The sequence below is a fragment of the Mirounga angustirostris genome, unplaced genomic scaffold (assembly GCF_029215605.1).
Source record: "Mirounga angustirostris isolate CCGP_5_RB_7025 unplaced genomic scaffold, mMirAng1.0.hap1 SCAF_11, whole genome shotgun sequence".
Classification (NCBI taxonomy): domain Eukaryota; kingdom Metazoa; phylum Chordata; class Mammalia; order Carnivora; family Phocidae; genus Mirounga; species Mirounga angustirostris.
The window spans coordinates 97,115,205-97,133,386 of NW_026991719.1; the positions used below are offsets into that span (position 1 = coordinate 97,115,205).

The 18,182-nt window shown below is 52.2% G+C and overlaps 1 protein-coding gene and 1 long non-coding RNA gene across 2 annotated transcripts in view; both read left to right on the forward strand.

Annotated features, from left to right (window-relative positions):
• Positions 1-449: 449 nt before the first annotated feature.
• SLC25A5 (solute carrier family 25 member 5) lies at positions 450-3,331 on the forward strand. The gene is made up of 4 exons (XM_045881843.2): positions 450-642; positions 1,692-2,178; positions 2,403-2,543; positions 2,930-3,331. The coding sequence occupies exons 1-4, from the start codon at positions 532-534 to the stop codon at positions 3,085-3,087; spliced, it is 897 nt and encodes a 298-aa protein (XP_045737799.1). The 5' UTR covers positions 450-531; the 3' UTR covers positions 3,088-3,331.
• Positions 3,332-6,969: 3,638 nt separating this feature from the next.
• Positions 6,970-18,182, forward strand: part of LOC135361958 (uncharacterized) — a 66,145-nt gene continuing 54,932 nt past the window's right edge. Inside the window, exon 1 of the long non-coding RNA XR_010406236.1 lies at positions 6,970-7,276. This is a non-coding gene — a long non-coding RNA (uncharacterized LOC135361958). The remainder of the gene's footprint in view (positions 7,277-18,182) is intronic.

The following is an 18,182-nucleotide window of genomic DNA, read 5'->3' on the forward strand; positions in this document are numbered from 1 at the left end:
CTGGGGCTCCAATTCAACTTTATTTGCAGAAACGAGCGACCGGCCGTCGTTTGCCCACGTTATTTTCTTTTTAAATATTATTTATCTTAGCTTCCGAGATTTGGGGGGGGCGTCCCCTTAAATACTGCAGAGGCTTCTATCCAGGCACACCGTGACCTCACCCGCCCTCCCCACCCGCAGGCCTCTCCCAGGGTCCAGCGGCCCGGCCCCGGGTATTCCCTGGGGCCGCCGGGTCCTCGGCGCCGGGTCAGGTGCGGCGCGCGAGCGGCGCGGCGGGGAGGGTTGGCCCCGGGCCCGACTCCGACTCCGCGGCTCCGCCCCCCGCGCGCCGAGCCACTCAGCCGCCCCGCCGGCCCGCGCGCCGGGGTTCGGCGCCCGCCCAGGCCCGCCCAGGCCCGCCCCCGACGCCGGCCGCCCGGGCACCGGCTCGCCCTATATAAACCGGCCATTTGTTTCGCTCCGCCCCAGAGTCCCGGAGTCCCGGCCCGTTCCTCCCGCAGTCCCGCAGTCGCCCGTCTCATTCCTTTCAACATGACAGATGCCGCTGTGTCCTTCGCCAAGGACTTCCTGGCGGGTGGAGTGGCCGCGGCCATCTCCAAGACGGCGGTAGCGCCCATCGAGCGGGTCAAGCTGCTGCTGCAGGTACCTGCGGGGATGGGGGAGTCGGGCCCAGGAAGTGGGGGAGGGGGCGCGCAGAAAGCCTGGCTGGAGGGGGTACAGCTCCCCAGCCCTGTCGGGGGAAGCGGCCCCGTGCGGGCAGGGGTGGCCGCGGAGGCGGACCAATAGGCCAGCTCGAGGGAGCTGCTTTGGTGACCTGGAGTTCTAGAGCTAGGAAGGGGTCGGGGCGGAGGGAGGCGAGGCGGGCCAGGGCCTTGGCATCCCCGGGGCGGGGTGGGGGGGTGGGGTGGGGGGAGGCAGCGAGCTCGGAGGGGCAGCCCGGCAGCGGCCGTCTCCCCGGGGCCTGGAGGGGAGGGCGAAGCCTGGAAGCCGGCGCTGGAGGGAGGGACACCTGGCCGTGCCGAAGGCCTCAAGGTCGCGGCAAGGAGATAACCTCACGGGCTTGCGGAGGCCACGCGGCAGGTCGAGGGGCCGCGCAGCGGGCGGACGCTCCCTCCGCTCGCCGGGCCGGAAGCCGGCGCCGGGAAGCGCGTGCGCCTGCTGCGTCCGCCCCCGCGCAGCCGCCGCGCGTCCCCGCCGCCGCGTCCCCGCCGCGCTCTCCCGCTCCGGCTCTAGGGGGCGCGCCCGGACGGGCAGAGGGCTGCTGGCCCCGCGGGTCACCTCTAGGAGACGAGCAGGGGCGGAGCGGGAGGGAGGCGGCTCCGGAGACCCGAGGCGTAGGCCACGGTCACCAAGGTGACCGCGCCCTACGTGGGACAGGCCCAGATGCCTCAGAACCTGGGTCTGAGGTAATGACCTTTCTCCCAGGTCTAAAGGTCACGGGTCCAACCGAGGGTGCCCCCTCCCCACCCAAAGGGGTGGAGGCTCAATGCCTTCTGGGGGTGCAGAGCACTTCTCCCACGGTGACGGCCTCAGAGGGTCGGAAGGGTCCATCCTGTATGAACTAGAAGACTAGATGCGGGAAGTAGCTAACCTTAAAGCCCCGCCAGAGATTCAGGGGATCATATTCGCTTCCTTTCTCCCTTCTCCGTGGTTGTAACTCTCTCCCTCTTGGCCTCCTCCTTGTCTGTCAGGTGCAGCATGCGAGCAAGCAAATCACCGCAGATAAGCAATACAAGGGCATTATAGACTGTGTGGTTCGCATCCCCAAGGAGCAGGGAGTCCTGTCCTTCTGGCGCGGTAACCTGGCCAATGTCATCAGATACTTCCCGACCCAGGCTCTCAACTTCGCCTTCAAAGATAAATACAAGCAGATCTTCCTGGGTGGTGTGGACAAGAGAACCCAGTTTTGGCGCTACTTTGCTGGGAATCTGGCGTCAGGTGGTGCCGCTGGGGCCACGTCCTTGTGTTTTGTGTATCCTCTTGATTTTGCCCGTACCCGGCTAGCAGCCGATGTGGGCAAAGCTGGAGCTGAAAGGGAATTCAGAGGCCTCGGTGACTGCCTGGTTAAGATCTACAAATCTGATGGGATTAAGGGCCTGTACCAAGGCTTTAATGTGTCTGTGCAGGGCATTATCATCTACCGAGCTGCCTACTTCGGTATCTATGACACCGCAAAGGGTAAGTCCGCTCCGTGCTTTGAAGCTGTGTACCTTTCATCTGAGAGATCATTAATGCCGTCCGAATCTTACTGAGCCAGAGATTTTCTGTAATTGCTATAGGAAGCTACTGTCATCCCGTGCAAACTTCATGTACGGATGAGATGTTGCGGGGGCGGGGGTGTAGGAGACAACAGACCGCTAAAACTCTGCTTTCTAGTAAAAGTGTCTCTTTGCTGTTCTCAGGAATGCTTCCAGATCCCAAGAATACTCACATCTTCATCAGCTGGATGATCGCACAATCCGTCACAGCGGTTGCCGGGCTGACTTCCTACCCGTTTGACACTGTTCGCCGCCGAATGATGATGCAGTCAGGGCGCAAAGGAAGTAAGTTTCCCCTTGAGCTAAAGATAAAAAGACTGTCGGGCCCGGGACAAGCTGGGGCCACAGGCCAGCGATGCCTGGCTTTAAAGCTGCAGTCTGTTCTGGTGGCGGGCTGGGGTTGATGGTGCCTGCCTTTGAGCGGGCCCTCTGGATGCCTATGAATGAGGGTGCTTAAACGGTATTAGAGGTTAAGACCAATGAGTAGGCTCCATAGCCCTGTTCTCTGCTCGGGCGTTAATATTTCAGTGCCGCCCACGTGAATGTGTAAATGTCGGGTTTCCCGGAACTGCCATCTGCTCTTAGAGGCGAGGCTCCGGTTTTGTCTAGTAAGTCTGGGGAGGGCTTTCATCAGCCTTTAGTCCCCAACTCTGTGTCTTTACTCTTTGCAGCCGATATCATGTACACGGGCACAATAGACTGCTGGAGGAAGATTGCTCGGGATGAAGGAGGCAAGGCGTTTTTCAAGGGGGCGTGGTCCAATGTTCTCCGAGGCATGGGTGGTGCTTTTGTGCTGGTCTTGTATGATGAAATCAAGAAGTTCACATAAGTTATTTCCCAGGCTTTCCCCCACTGTGAACAGGCATGTCGTATTATATAACATATCTTGAGCATTCTTGACAGACTGTTGGCTATTTATCAATGGCAACTATTCCACTGGTTGAAAACGGGAAGCAATAATATTCATCTGACCAGTTTTCTCTTAAAGCCATTTCCATGATGACGGGACTCAATTATATTTTTTATTTCAGTCACTCCTGATAAATTTGAAGAAATAAAAAATACCTGAAATATGTTTTTGTCTGTGACTTAATTTGCATGCTTTAGTGAGTGCTACATTTGAGTAGATGCTCCATGTTGAGTAAATGCTACAGTATTTCCTGAGATGGAAAGCTTTCTTTTCAAACCCAGTCTCTAGCCCTTCACTTCTCAAAGAATACCTTGGTTGTGTGACCCATCCATATTCCCAACACAGTAGCAGAATTCAGGCCCTGTGTATCCAAAACTACGGGTCCATTGCCTGTGGATGATCATAACTGAATGAGCTTTCTCCGAAGAAAAGGACCACGTACCCACCTTTCCTCATCCTGTGGTTATTAATCAAGAAATATAAACTGAATTGTCCACTTTAAAATGGCCGTTGTGTGAATTTCATCTAAACAAGAAAAACCTTGGGGCGGTTGGGTGGCTCAGTCGGTTAAGCAGCTGCCTTTGGCTCAGGTCGTGATCCCGGGGTCCTGGGATCGAACCCCATGTCCGGCTCCCTGCTCAGTGGGGAGCCTGCTTCTCCCTCTGTCTGCCGCTCCGCTTACTTGTGCTCTCTATCTGTCGAATAAATAAAATCTTCAAAAAAAATAAACAGGATAAACCTTAAAATATAAGGTAATGGCAAGTTTTCATCCAGTTGCCTTCCCTCATCCACCTTGACCTGGCCCAAGCCATTTTATTTTAATCCCATTCAAAGCGGAGGATTAAAGCTGGCTCAGTTAACACAGGGCTGAGGTCGCAGCGCCGGTCAAGATTACAGAGAACGAGACAACTGCCCCCACCTCAAAACTTTCACAAAAATGGTAAATGTGGCATCTGCTGCATTCTGTCAGACATGCTAATAATAAGCCCAGTCAATGGAGGACATGTATGTTTCTTTTGGATAAGCCCTTACTTGGAATCTACATGAGAAATGGTTTAGGGGCACCCAGGTGGCTCAGTCGTTAAGCGTCTGCCTTCGGCAGGGTCATGATCCCAGGGTCCTGGGATCGAGCCCTGCATCGGCTCCCTGCTCAAGGGGAGGTCTGCTTCTCCCTCTGCCCCTCGCCCTGCACCCCTGCTCATGCTCATGCTCTCTCACATGCGCGCTCTCTCGCTCTCAAATCTCTTTTTTAAAAAAAAAGGTTTCGTTTCTGTAGCTCCTGGCTAGACCTCGGAAATCAGTGGATTTTGCCTGTAACCCAAGATTTGTATGAAGAGTAAAGCCCCACGGCTGTCAAACGGCAACATTGAAAGTAGAAAGTGATGGGGGAGCCATGTGCACAGGCGAACCCCATTCCTGAGCAAGAATGCGCACCCGGCACGGTCAAGTGCGGCTCCCGGCCGGGGTCTTCGGGCTGGGGAGTAATGCCCAGGGGAGGCGCTTGGTGCATGCCCCCTGGCCAAAAATCAAGATCGAAGTATGGCTTAGTTCAGAACACTTCCCAATGTATACATATATCGAAACTTCAAGTCGTACACCTGAAATATATACCACTTTTATATGTTAAAGATATCTCAAAGTTCTTTTGGGGTTTTTGTTTTGTTTTTTTAAAGAGTTTATTAGAGCACACGAGCAGGGGGAGAGGCAGAGGGAGAGGGAGAAGCAGGCTGCCCGCTGAGCAGGGAGCCCGATGCGGGGCTCGATCTCAGGACACCGGGATCATGACCTGAGCCGAAGGCAGTTGCCCAGCCAACTGAGCCACCCAGGCGCCCCGATATCTCAAAGTTTTTAGAAACCTGAAAACTCGTGGTATCAGAGAAGCCTGGATTGTGCTGTTCAGTTGTGCTATTAGGCAAGTTACTCGATTTCTCTAAGCCTTGGTTTTCTTCATCTGTAAAATGAGGATAATAGTGCCTCAGAAGGTTGTTGCGGGGATTAAATAATTTATGCAAAGCATCCACCATAGAACATACGTAATAACCACTCTAAGTGCTAACTATGATCATTGTTAGGAGGCAGTGAAGTTTTCGGGGCTCCAGAATCAGAAATACTTGGATTTGGGGGGCACCAACCTGGCTCACTTCATAGAGCATGGGACTCTTGATCTCAGAGCTGTGAGTTCAAGCCTCACCTTGGGTGCAGAGCTTACATACACACATACATACATACATTAAATTAAAAAAAGAGAGAAATACTTCAATTTCGCTCCTGGCTCTTGTGTACTTAGCTGTATGACCTTGGGCAAGTCACTTCATCTCCCAAGTCTCAGTTCCCTCATTCATAAAATGGGGATATAATAGAGCTAACCATATTTCCTAGGGGTGTTGTGAGTGAGGATTAAGTAACATAAAGCATTAGAACAAGCATGGCATCTGGCATCTAGTAAGTAAGCACTCCAATGTGAATTTTTCATAATTAGGCTCCATTTTGTTCAATGAAGATTTGCCTAAGCAGAGCACTACTTAAGAATGAATTCAGCTGTCGGATACATGCAAAGCTACTCAACATCACTCATCATCAGGGAAATGCAAATTAAAAAACCACAATGAGGTATCACCTCACACCTGTTAGAATGGCTATTATCAAAAAGACAAGAGAAAACAAGTGTTGGCGAGGATGTGGAGAAAAGAGAAGCCTCGTGTAGGTTGGTGGGAACGTAAATCAGTGCAGCCACTACGGAAGTTTCTCAAAAACTTAAAAATAGAAATACCATGTGATCCAGTAATTCTGCTGCTGGCTATTTACCCAAAGAACGTGAAAACACCGATTCAAAAACATATATGCACTCCTGTTCATTGCAGCATTATTTACAATGGTCAAGATATGGAAGTAACCTAAGTGCCAATGGATAGATGAATGGATAAAGATGTAATATATACATACAATGGAATATTACTCAGCCATGAAAAAGAATGAGATCTTGCTATTTGTGACAACATGGGTGGACCCGGAGGGTACTATATTATATTGGAGAAGTCAGAGAAAGCCAAATACCATATGATTTCATTTATATGTAGAATGTAAAAAACAAAACAACAGGCCAACGAACACACACACACACACACATACACAGTCTCAAATACAGAGAACGGTGGTCGCCAGAGGGGAGTAGGGTCGGGGGGATGGGCAAAATTAGGCGGAAAGGATTAAGAGATACTGACTTCCAGTTTTAAAATAAGTCACAGTGATGAAATCCATAGGGAATACCGTCAATAATATCGTAGTAACATTGTATGGCGGCAGACGGAGACTACACTTACCTTGTAATGTACAGCATTGTCGAATCACTCTGTTGTTCCCCTGAAACTAATATAACATTGTATGCCGACTACACTTCAATTAAAAAAAAAAAAAAGAATGAATTCAAGCCTACTTTTCTTTTTCTACAACAGATTAGACACATTATATTATGTAGAATTTATATAAAATAAATTTCAGCTTAGGTCTTTTTCAGCTATAGATTTGATCCTGGAAGAGGGTAAGGGGCTCTCCGCTTAGGGCCGCAAACCGCAATACAAGGGAACCCCCACCCTCTTTATGGTTATTATGATAGATGTGGACTCACTGATCCGGTAGCTATTAAAATAAACCTGGGACCAGGCATTAATGATCAGAAAGCAAGAAATGGTGTAGCCTACAACTGGGTGGCTGACATGGATGAGGGGTTTTTGTTGTTGTTCTTTCTATTCTTGTTGTTCAATGATTTTTGAAATTTAATTTAAAAACAAAGTGGTTTTAATCTCTCCAAGCTGTGCAGGATAGTGCTATAGAATTCATTATGTCCATTATGTTCATGTGAACATTGATGGTACACAATCTTAGCAACACCCTAATTTATGCCGTTGTTTTGTTACTATTCAATGCATAACAGAATCCGTGAAGCCTGATTCCAGGTGAGAGAGCCAGAATACAGGTCAGCTCTCGCACAGCCGCGCTTCTCATTCCAGGGGCCTCTTCACTCGGTCACTGGAGGCAGCGTGCGGCGGGTGCTCCGGACCGCTGGAGAAAGAAACCAGGGGTCTCCCCACAGGGGCAGTTTTCGTGGATGGTAAGTCATTTAAGCCATTATTTTGGTATTAAAAGAGATGCAGATATGTTAGAGAGTCTCTTGCACAATCTGAATGCATTTTAAAAAACATAAGCTGCGAACGAAGAGAGTTCTTGCGTACCGAGGACCATTGATTGCTGGCACTGTCCCCAGACCCCTGGGGAAAACCTATTCAGCCTCCTCTGCCACTGTGGATACTTTGGTAGAAATGTTTTAAAAGTACTGCGGTACCAGGTAACAGATTTTCAAGTGTCAGGGTTACTGGGATGAATTTCATTTCTCCTGTGAAGTTTGCAAATATAGTATCTCTAATTTGTTGGGGTTGTTGTTGTTGTTTTCGATTTTTAACACCATTAATATCTGTACATGGTAATCAAAATCAAAGAGTAAAGGAGAGACACAAGACGAAAGGCAAATCTCTTGTCTTCCCTCTCCCATCCCCTGTGCCCCTCCTCAAAAGTAACCATTATGAACAGTTTCTGGTAAATCTCTCCCCTCCAAAATTGACGCATATGGTAATAGCAGCTGATTTGTTTTTATCGGAATCATATTCTGACTGCTTGGCTTCAAAATGGAATGATTCTTTCAGACTGGTGTCAGACTGTGGGGTCTACCAGGACTCACAGATGCTGTCGGAGACAGGGGCGTTGTGGAAGGGGTAGCTTCTGGACTCGGAGCAAGGATTTATTTCTAAGCGCGACCCTTTATTAAAAGCCCAAACCAGTACTCTCCTTTCGCGTTTTAGCTTTGGTTGCTGAGCGACCGGGGGGCAAGCCACATCTCGCATCAGAGCTTTGGTTTCTCCTGTAAAGTCCTCTCCAGTTTTAGATGTCCTCAGGCTCCATCGTTTTTATATAAAGCCGAATCGGTGAAAAGACTAGGATTAGGTGATTTAATCCTTCCAGAGAACATTTTTAAATATCGAACACAGTTGTAAGTGAATAGTCTCTGACTCAGAGCAGTCATTTGCAGACTGTGTGGGTGGGTTGGCGTTGGCAAGTGAAATTACAAATGTAAAGATTTACATTAATTTCGGGACCAAGAAGCTGAGCAACAAAATTACAGCTTGGAGTTTGGGTCAAAGGTGACCTGATTTACCTCCAAATAATTAACATCTGTCTTTTCAAAGCCCGATCTTATTATGTATAATGTGCACTTCGGTATGCAGATGGAGATTTATTTGAACAACAAATACTGGATGTGGCAATTTCTGGACACAAAAAAAATGCCTTGTGTTCCACTTAAAATGTTTGGAGGAGCTTTCCCATCATTTCAGCCATTATTTGCTTTATGTGCAGGTGAACAAGTTCAGATGCATGGTGCTCTTCTTAGCCAAAGGCTTAACAGAGCCTTTGGTATCCTGGCAACAAATATAAACAATGTTCAAGTGACAGATTGAATGGTTGTTTTTACTGGACCCTCTTCAGATACAAAACTGAGTTAAATTAAAAGAGTCTATGAATCCATGCCTTTTTCATGACTGTCAATGAAGGGGACACGGGAAGAGAGGTCTGCTTTTGATGGTGAACATTCATCCTGGGTTTTCATTTCCTTGGGCAACTTTTGCAAGGCAGGCAGGAAATGTAGCACTCTTGAGATTTAAGAGAACGTGCCAAATGTGATCACATGACCCATTTCACCGACTCTAACGTTTTCACTCCCCAATTGGAGATGGTTGTGGCTGGAAAGGCAGAACCAGAGAGCGAAGTCTGTACTTCGCGGTGGACGGATGGATTCCCCAGGGCCTCGTGTCGGGGAGTGAAAAGGAAAAGTCTTCCATCAAAAGGAGATTCCAGTGCCCTGCTCAGCCAGGAGCAGAGACGTCTCCGGGCCAGAGGCAGGTGCATGGCGAAGCTAATGACGCTTGGGTTTCAGAGCCACCCCTTGCCCGGGCCCCTCCCTAGCCCTGGAAGGCACCATAGCAACGTATCCATTTGGTCATGTGGTCTTGTAAAATGTTCCAAAGTAAGATATGCTTGTGTTTTTTTAAAAGAGGGTTCCAAAATTATATAAGCTGATGTCCTCCACAAAACCTGGACTGACTCCTGCTGGAGGAAGGAATTGGGGGCCAGCCCCGTACGTCGGGGCAGAGGCCTCACCCAAGTCTGGGACTTCCTTGTCACCCGATCTCCCCGCTGTTCCCCACTTTCCCACTCGGGACTCACTCGTGGGACTCTTGAGCTAGAGGTCTCGTTTTCAAACACCAAACTTTCTCATGGAACAACTATCCAACTCAACTGCTTTGCACCTCAGTTTCCCCATCTAGCATATGTGGATACCACCAGCACCTACCTCATAGGAATAGATTAAAAGGGTTAATATGTGTAAAGTGCTTAGAACAATGCTTTACATTATTTTCATTTTATTCATGGGCTCTATCCCTGCCCTCCAGATTTTCTGAAGCAGTCTCAAGAAAATGCCACAGGTACTATAGACAGTGAATCACTGGGCGCCTGGGTGGCTCAGTCGTTAAGTGTCTGCCTTCAGCTCAGGTCATGATCTCGGGGTCCTGGGATCGAGCCCCGCATCCGGCGCCCTGCTCTGCCAGAAGCCTGCTTCTCCCTCTCCCACTCCCCCTGCTTGTGTTCCCTCTCTCGCTGTGTCTCTCTCTGTCAAATAAATAAATAAAATCTGAAAGAAAGAAAGAAAGAAAGAAAGAAAGAAAGAAAGAAAGAAAGAAAGAAAGAAAGAAAGAAAGAAAGAAAAGAAAGAAAGAAAGAAAGAAAGAAAGAAAGAAAGAAAAGGGCACTTTTGAACTGGACTGAATAGGGACACTGCTTATAGTGATAATTCTGAGCTCTAACTCAGAACACTCATTTTACAACAATGATTATGAAACAGAGCAAAGGTCAAAAAAAAAAAAAAAATCCCTCCGGCCTCACACCCAGACCCCACTCACTGCCGGCCCATTGGGTACTGTGTGATCACCAGAGCTGCCTCTGCTCTTAGAGAATTTCAGGGAATCCACGGGGTCGCAGCCTGATTCCCCAGCCCTAGGCCCTCACGCCCCAGGGAAAGAAGCTGCTGGAAAGAGGCAACACACCAAGACCTTTGAAAGCAAGAGATCTCTTTTCACTTTTGCAATGAAGCTCACAGCTCAGGAGTGCATTTATTATAAAAATTGAGCCTTGAGGTGGATTTATCTTAGAAGGGAAGGTCAAGGGGTAAAGGCAGGTGCGTGGGCCACTAGGCAAAAGCATGCCATTTGCCAATTAGGATAGAAAGCTGAAAGCTTGGCCAACCGACATCGTCATTCCACTTCAGCCCCATGCTTCTCTGCGTGTCTTGGGTCATCATGGGTTAGTGCCTTGGTCTGTCCACCAGGAAGACTGGAAATCAACTTTTTCTTGTTGGAGTTACAATACCGTTTCTTAGTTCTCCTACTAGGGGCTGTGGCCCTTTTCAGAATTTCTAGAGCCAGACAGATTGGATGAAGTGAAGCCTGTTTCTTGTGATAAAACAATTGATAAAACCAAATACCAGGGACTTCTCAAAAACTACAGAATCAGGGTAGGATCATGGCTATTTTGACCTCTTCTGTGCCCGATGTCATGCTAAGCGCTTCACAGGATGCAGATGAACTCTCCTGATCCTCTCAACAGGCCTGAGAGATAGGAATTCTAATTAATTCCATTTCACAGCTAACAAAACTGAGGCTTGCCGAGGCAAGATAATGCATGCGCTCTGAGCTGTCTGACTTGACGGGAGTTTCCAACGAGCACGGCAAGGTGAACCTGTCCAACTTTTTATTGCGGGTCATGAAACATATTAAAATATGAAAGCCGGCTAGTTTCAATAACAAAAGACAGAATCCACTTGACAAATAGTGAAGAGAAATTGAAATAACCAAAGCATGGTTTACAGAATCCATTTTTAGAGGATAGGTTATTTTCTCTTTTTATTATTTTTATTATTTTTTTTTTTGTTTTTTAAAGATTTTATTTATTTGAGAGAGAGAGTGAGAGAGAGAGAGCACGAGCGGGGGGAGGGGCAGAGGGAGAGGGAGAAGCAGACTCCCCGCCAAGCAGGGAGCCTGATGCGGGGCTCCATCCCAGGACACCCCCCACCCCCCGAGATCATGACCTGAGCTGAAGGCAGACGCTTAACCGACTGAGCCACCCAGGCGCCCCTATTCTCTCTTTTTAGCCAATTTAAGAATTATTGTTGTAAAAAATCACTGGAACCTAAAGCTCTTGAGTTAAATTTGATTTTATTCAAGTTTCGTTAACCTTCCTTCTAAATGAAGGCTCTTAGCAAAGAACACTGAGCCCCCTGTAAGGCTGCATGCCTGGAGGCTGGGAATATGGGGCCCTGGGGGTAGGCTTAGCCCAAACCGAATACCACAAGCACATGGCCAGATGGTGTTTGGCACCCCTTCGCCTCTCACCAGGGTTGGGTCTCAGAAAAACGCGGAGACCCGGCTGGGCCTTGGTCTATTTTACCCGACTGTGCCTTACCTGGAGAGACATTTCTACCACTCTTTTCAGGGCATGCTCTGCGGTCCCAAACCAAGCCACTTGCCATTCCCTAGTCACACCGCCCGTCCACTTTCAGGTTTCCAGACTGTGTTGTATTATTACTCCCCCCTCCCCAGCCCTTGGCCAGGACACAGTCCTTCAAGACCCAGCTGAGATCACAAGTCCTCCTCCTCGAGCCTTGCCCAGACTCCCCGCCCAGGTTCTCTGCCCTTGTCTTCTTTGAACTGCTCAAGTAGTCTATTTATATCAGCTCCAGGAGCACAGTGATTTTGTCTGTTCTATTCATGGTTGTAGCCCCTGTGCCTAGAGCAGTGCCTGCCACATAGTAGGTATTCAAGAAATCATCGTCAAGTGATTGCATTATAATGTTTATTTCATGGTATGGTAGCCACGTGCTTCCTTGTCTGTTCCATTAGGGGCTCTGTCTTGCTCCTCTTTACGTTCCTAACACCAAGCACAGACCCTAACGCATAGTGAATGTCCACTGGAGAGAGAAATGAGTGAACGAAGGAAAGAAGGAAGGAATGAGGGGCGCCTGGGTGGCTCAGATGGTTGAGCGTCTGCCTTCGGCTCAGGTCATGATCTCGGGGTCCTGGGATCGAGTCCCGCATCAGGCTCCCTGCTCCTTGGGAGCCTGCTTCTCCCTCTGCCTCTCTCTCTCTCTCTGTCTCTCATGAATAAATAAAATAAAATCTTAAAAAAAAAAAGAAGGAAGGAATGACACGTGGGATCTGCTCCTTTGGTTACCCATCAGCATGAATGATTCGGGCTGGATCCAGCCTCTCGATACCTGGGGACAACTCAGCAGGGCTAAATTGCACGAGACCTTTCCTGTCTTGCATCTGTTGTTCGCCCTGCCCCTGGATACAGCCGGGGTTTGGAAATCCTGTACTACTGTTATGCTGTCCATGCTAGAGAACTGGAGAGCCAGGGGCTGGGGACACCTCCCTCCCCAGATCTGTGTCAAAACAGATCTGAGTCCACAGGAGGTGCCCCTACCATCCCGGGAGCACACGGTGCCCGTTGGATCATCAGCCCCTGACACAGAGCCCTCCGTATGGTAAATACGAGGTGGGTATGATTGTGATGGTGACAGTGCGGAACACCGACTGTCACACCAGATGACTCAGGCCACTCCAGGGGAGAGGAACAGGCATGTTACCGGGGCACCTGAGGACACTGCCATCAGAGCTGTACCAACGGCTGTCACCCACGTGACCTATTAGGGCTGATTAGACCCGACATACTTCTGCGCCTGGGCCTGATGTTCCCAGCTCCCAAGACAGCATGGTCACTGAAAGCGGTCAGAACCCTAGAGTGAGCGTGACCCTCTTTGACCTGCTCTCAAAGCAAGTGAGTCTTTTCTTTCCGTCCCTCTCTCCCTCCATCTCTGTCTCTGTCTCTCTGTCTCCTTCTCCCTCCCTCCCTCTCTCTCTCAGGCGGATGGGAGGCCCTTAGGGGTACCAGGGTCTTGGTCTATTGCTGCTCACCCATCGTCATTTCTTGAGCGTTTTACTGGGGGCCAGCACTCTTCTAATTGTGTATGGATTCTCTCATTCAGTGCTTTCAGCAGCTTTATGATGCGAATGCTATGAGGACCATTTCTCAGATGAGAAAACTGAGGCAGCTGACAAGCCACATAAAGCCCCTGCCGCTGAAAGCAGAGGCCCCGCCACTCAGAGAGGGCCAGGGAGCAGCACAGGATAGTGCGGTGCCTGGAAAATGACCGTGGAGAGCTGGGGAAGGGGACTGCTTCAGTCTGGGAACCATCGGCCTGTTTGGGGACTGACCCGACGTCCGCCGTCAGCCGTGAGGAGAGGCGCTTGATACAGTGCTTTCTTAAGAGCATGACTCGGCCTCCTTCCAGCTGCGAGACCGTGGGCAAGGAACTAAGCTCTCGGTGCCTCAGCCTACTCGGCTGTGAAATGGGGTCAAGAACAGCACCGCAGTGCGGACGGAATAAGTGAGTCGGGATCTGCGGGGGGCACGGGCGGCAGCTTGGCACAGAATGTGTGCTTAGCGCGGAAGGCCGCCGGCTCTCGCAGCGACAGGCCAGGCTCCTCCGTTGGGAGGCTGGCTTTTCCCAGGGAAGCTTCGTCGGGGCCGCTCCCCGCGCGGGGGCTGTGCGGCGGTCTTCGCTGTCAGCGGGCGGGTGGCACAGGGGAAGGTCACCGCCGGGCACGGGGGGGACTGAGGACGCGTCCTGGCCGGGAGGAGCGCTGGGCACGCCCTGGGGGGCACAACACGGCTGCCGAGGGCCTCGTGACGACTGACAGCCGCGGGCTGTGCCAGGCTGGACGGCAGACGCGGGCTGAGAACGTCCCCGCGCAGCCGCCGCCGCGCCCCGGGCGCCTCCTCGCGGCTGCCTGCAGGGGGCGCGCTCCTGCGCCCCGGCTCCCCTGCGGCCCTGCGCCCCTGGGGCCCTGCTCCCCTGCACCCTGTGGCCCTGCGGCCCTGCGCCCTGCGGCCCTGTGCCCCTGCTCCCCTGCGCCCCTGCTCCCCTGAGGGCCTGCGGCCCTGCGGCCCTGCTCCCCTGCGCCCCTGCGCCCCTGCGGCCCTGCGCCCCTGTGGCCCTGCTCCCCTGCACCCTGTGGCCCTGCGGCCCTGCGCCCTGCGGCCCTGTGCCCCTGCTCCCCTGCGGCCCTGCTCCCCTGAGGGTCTGCTCCCCTGCGCCCCTGTGGCCCTCTCCCCTGCACCCTGCGCCCCTGCCGCCCTGCGCCCCTGGGGCCCTGCTCCCCTGCACCCTGTGGCCCTGCAGGCCTACGACCCTGCACCCTGCGGCCCTGCGCCCCTGCGGCCCTGCGCCCCTGCTCCCCTGCGCCTCTGCGCCCTTGTGGCCCTGCTCCCCTGCACCCTGTGGCCCTGCGGCCCTGCGCCCTGCAGGCCTACGACCCTGCACCCTGCGGCCCTGCGCCCCTGCGCCCTTGTGGCCCTGCTCCCCTGCACCCTGTGGCCCTGCGGCCCTGCGCCCTGCGGGCCTACGACCCTGCACCCTGCGGCCCTGCTCCCCAGCGGGCCTGCTCTCCTGCGCCCCTGCAGCCCTACTCCCTGGCGGGCCTGCAGCCCTGCGGCCCTGTGGCCCTGCGCCCCGCACTGCCGAAGGCCGGCTCCGGGTGCGGTGCCCTCCGCGCAGGCTGCTCCCCGCCCATGTTGTGCCAGCCCACCTCTGTCCGCTGCAGCCGAGAACTTCCGACCTAGAACCCCCCCAACCTGTCGTCCGCACTTGCGGAATTTGGAACTTGGACGTGTGCTGGTTGGTTCCCTAAGAGGCGGCGCAAGGATAACATAGCAGGTGTTTCTCCCCGCATCAGACACAGCCTCTGGCACCCTGGGAGCGAGCGCCCAGCAAACCCTTGGCTTGCCTTTATGAGGTCTCGCTGTAGTGGCTCCCGAAGGAGAGCCCGGGGTGGGGGGGGGGGGCGGCGGTGGCAGGAGAGGCGCCTGGCAGATTGACTGCATGGCCTCAGTTGTCGCCTGGAGCCTTCACTAACTGGGTGGGACTGGGAGGCAAGTACTCGGTGCGGAGGCTACCGGTCCGCAAGGGAGCGCGCTAACGTGGAACATTTCAGTACGAGCCTTGAGCTGGGCACCCAGGGCGCAGGTATGAACGAGCCGCTGGCCCGCGTGGGAGGCAGGTGGAAAAATTGAAATGAGAGATTTTGAGTTGGAAATCCGCCCCCACTAGCTGTGCGACGTTGAGCACATGTTTCCTCGCCCCCATCTCTGAGGGGGTCTAGGGTGGGGTGGGCCGGGGTGCTCAAAGAATACTGGAGCCGGGTCTATAATGTTTGCCTATTCACGAGGAGAATATATTTAGCTACTAAGTAATTCAAATTACATGTTATTATTAGTTTTTAATTTATTTTTGTAAGATTTTATTTTTTTAAAGTGATCTCTACCCCCAACGTGGAGCTCCAGCTCACAGCCCCAAGATCAAGAGTCGCACACTCTACGGACTGAGCAGCCAGGCGCCCCTAAATGACATTTAATAGTTGAAAAGTAAAATGGCAGTGGTAGCATTTTGTAACAATCAAGTGGTCAAATGTTTATGAAAGCTCTTTGTTCATTCAGAGAGGCTCCACAAAGGTCCTTCAGTTTTTCCATCGCTAATCTTCAGTTTTTCCATCGCTAATCTTGTTTTTCCATCGCTAAAACACACAGTAGCCACTTGCTAACTGCTTCTTGATGAGAAAGAAAGTGTGTTCTGGGTGATGATGTGAATAGTGGGCAAGTTAAGTGACAGAATCCATATACCAATGTGAAAGTTAAGGATGCAAGACTGTCTGGCATGTGTCAAGTGACTTGTGCGGACACCCGAGTTGTCCAGATGGCAAATCCTGAGTGACCTCAGAGCCGGGAGTAATCACCCGTCACTGTGAGTGGGTGGAGGCCAGGCTCAAGACGGGCCTTGAGGATTGGACTGGATTTCAGTAAAGAGGCATAGGGAAGGGCATCTAGACAGAGGGAATGGCATGCGTAAAGGTGCAGAGGCAGGAAGGTATGAAAGGTTGGGCACGGCAAGTGCCCGAGGCCGGGGACCTCTGCTTGGGCTCCCTGTCATGTCCCGGTGACTAGCACGGTCCTTGGCACATAGTAGGCCCTCAGAAAGTGTTTGTGGAAGGAACCAATAAATGAGTGAATGAATTTGGCCGAGTTGAAACCAAAATCTCCCATACGTTGAGAGAGTCAGGACAAGCAGACAGAAACCAAAAGGACACAGTGGCTTTCGAGAACATTTTCTCCCCGGCCAGATCGGAAGCTCTAAGAAGCGGGCCCAGAACCATGCCGGGCCTGTTCCTCCCTGTATCCTCAGCACTGAGAACGGGAACCAGCACCCGGAAAGAGCTCTGTAAATATTCGCCGAAGTGAGTGGATGGATGTGGCGGTTCGCGGGGAGGCATAGACTGTGGAGTCAGAGAGGCCTCAGTTCGGGGGCCGGCTCTGCTGGTGATCGCGTGGGTGACCGCCGAGATGTTCATTTTCCCTTCTGATCACAATTCCCACTTCACAGGGTTGTCCTGAAGATTCAGTGACAGCGCCTGCTGCCACCTGCAGGGACGGTCGGGAGCCCTCCCGATCACACCTGTTGAGCTGGAGCAGATGCGGGTGTCCGCGCCGGCAGTGGGGCAGGCGGAGAGAAAGGGGTGAGGGCGAAAGGAGGATCGAAGGGCCCTGTTATTTCCGAAAGGAGACCGCAGGGTGCATGCGTGCATGCAAACTCAAGGCAGAGATATGGATGAGCTCAGAAAGGGGCCGAAGAGCATGGAGCCAGGGCTGGCTGGAGCCCCCAGGAGCCAAGCAGAAGAACCCAGACGACTCACAAGGGGTCCTGCCGTGCCTGGTCAAGGAAAGCCACCGTAGCCGATTCCCAGACCCTGCCAGGTTTGCGGGCAATGGTATTTTCGCAGGACTTTGGAGACGCGTCTATTTTTTTCTCTTCTCCCAAAATGTCAGAAAAGCACAGTCCACAAGGGGGCAGATGCTATCTGGCAGAGTCCAATCACCGTAGAAACACGGTGATATTAAAAGGCTGCCTTCCCTCATAGATGCTCCAGGATCCTTGGGGGCAGTCCCCTCCCCGGCCTCATTAGCAGAGGTGTGCGAGTCATGACGGGGCCACGAGGTGAGCGCGCTGGGAAGCCGCCGGGCCCTGACTGACGCCAGGGGACATCGGGTCTTGCTCAGACTTGGCATGGCTCCCTGCTTCTGGTCTAGCTCTTGGCCGCCCTGCTGTTTGCGTCTCCCTTGCAGGACCAGGGAGGAGCCAAGGGCCTGATGGGGTGAGCAGAACCCCTGCAAACAGATCAATCTGGCTCGTGCCCACTCCACACAGGGCCCGGGATTGGGTGTCGGGAGCTGGAAATCCAGAAGAAAGCAGAAGATTCTAATGGAAGCAAGGAGGCAAACCCACACTGATTCAGAGAGAGGCTCTGGGATCAGAGAGACCTGGGGTCAGATCCCAGCTCTACCACTTCTTAGCTGTATGTCCTAGGACATGTTACTTAACCTCAGTTTTCTCATCTGGAAAATGGGGAGAGTAATAACAGCGCCCACATCATAGGGTGGTTGTGGGGTTTCAATGAGACAATGTATCAATGAGAGAATGCCTGGGCAAACAATACTCAGTAAATGGTGGCTGACATCCTTGTTACTCTTTATAGTAACAGTAAAGCAATCTGGTACATGCTGAATACCGAAAAAACCTGGAAGACACAGTGGCAAGGTAGTAGGAGGTGGGTTTTATCCTGAGTTGTTGAAGATGAAGAGGCAGGAGTTGTGAGCACAGAATGGGGAGGGCGTCCGAGTAGAGGGAAAAGGGGAATGTCTTCAAGGTTGGCAGGGAGCTTCGCGTGGCTGGCCGCTCGGTCTGCATTGACTAGGGTGAGGCTGCCTCGCTGGGGCTGAGTGGCTGCAGGCGAGGGAGGCTG

Bases quoted from the DNA above. Each gene is read 5' to 3' on its own strand.
- SLC25A5 (XM_045881843.2), top strand. From the start codon at position 532: ATGACAGATGCCGCTGTGTCCTTCGCCAAGGACTTCCTGGCGGGTGGA. The intron at 643-1,691 runs GTACCTGCGGGG...CTTGTCTGTCAG, and splicing joins GGGTCAAGCTGCTGCTGCAG to GTGCAGCATGCGAGCAAGCA. The intron at 2,544-2,929 runs GTAAGTTTCCCC...TACTCTTTGCAG, and splicing joins GCAGTCAGGGCGCAAAGGAA to CCGATATCATGTACACGGGC.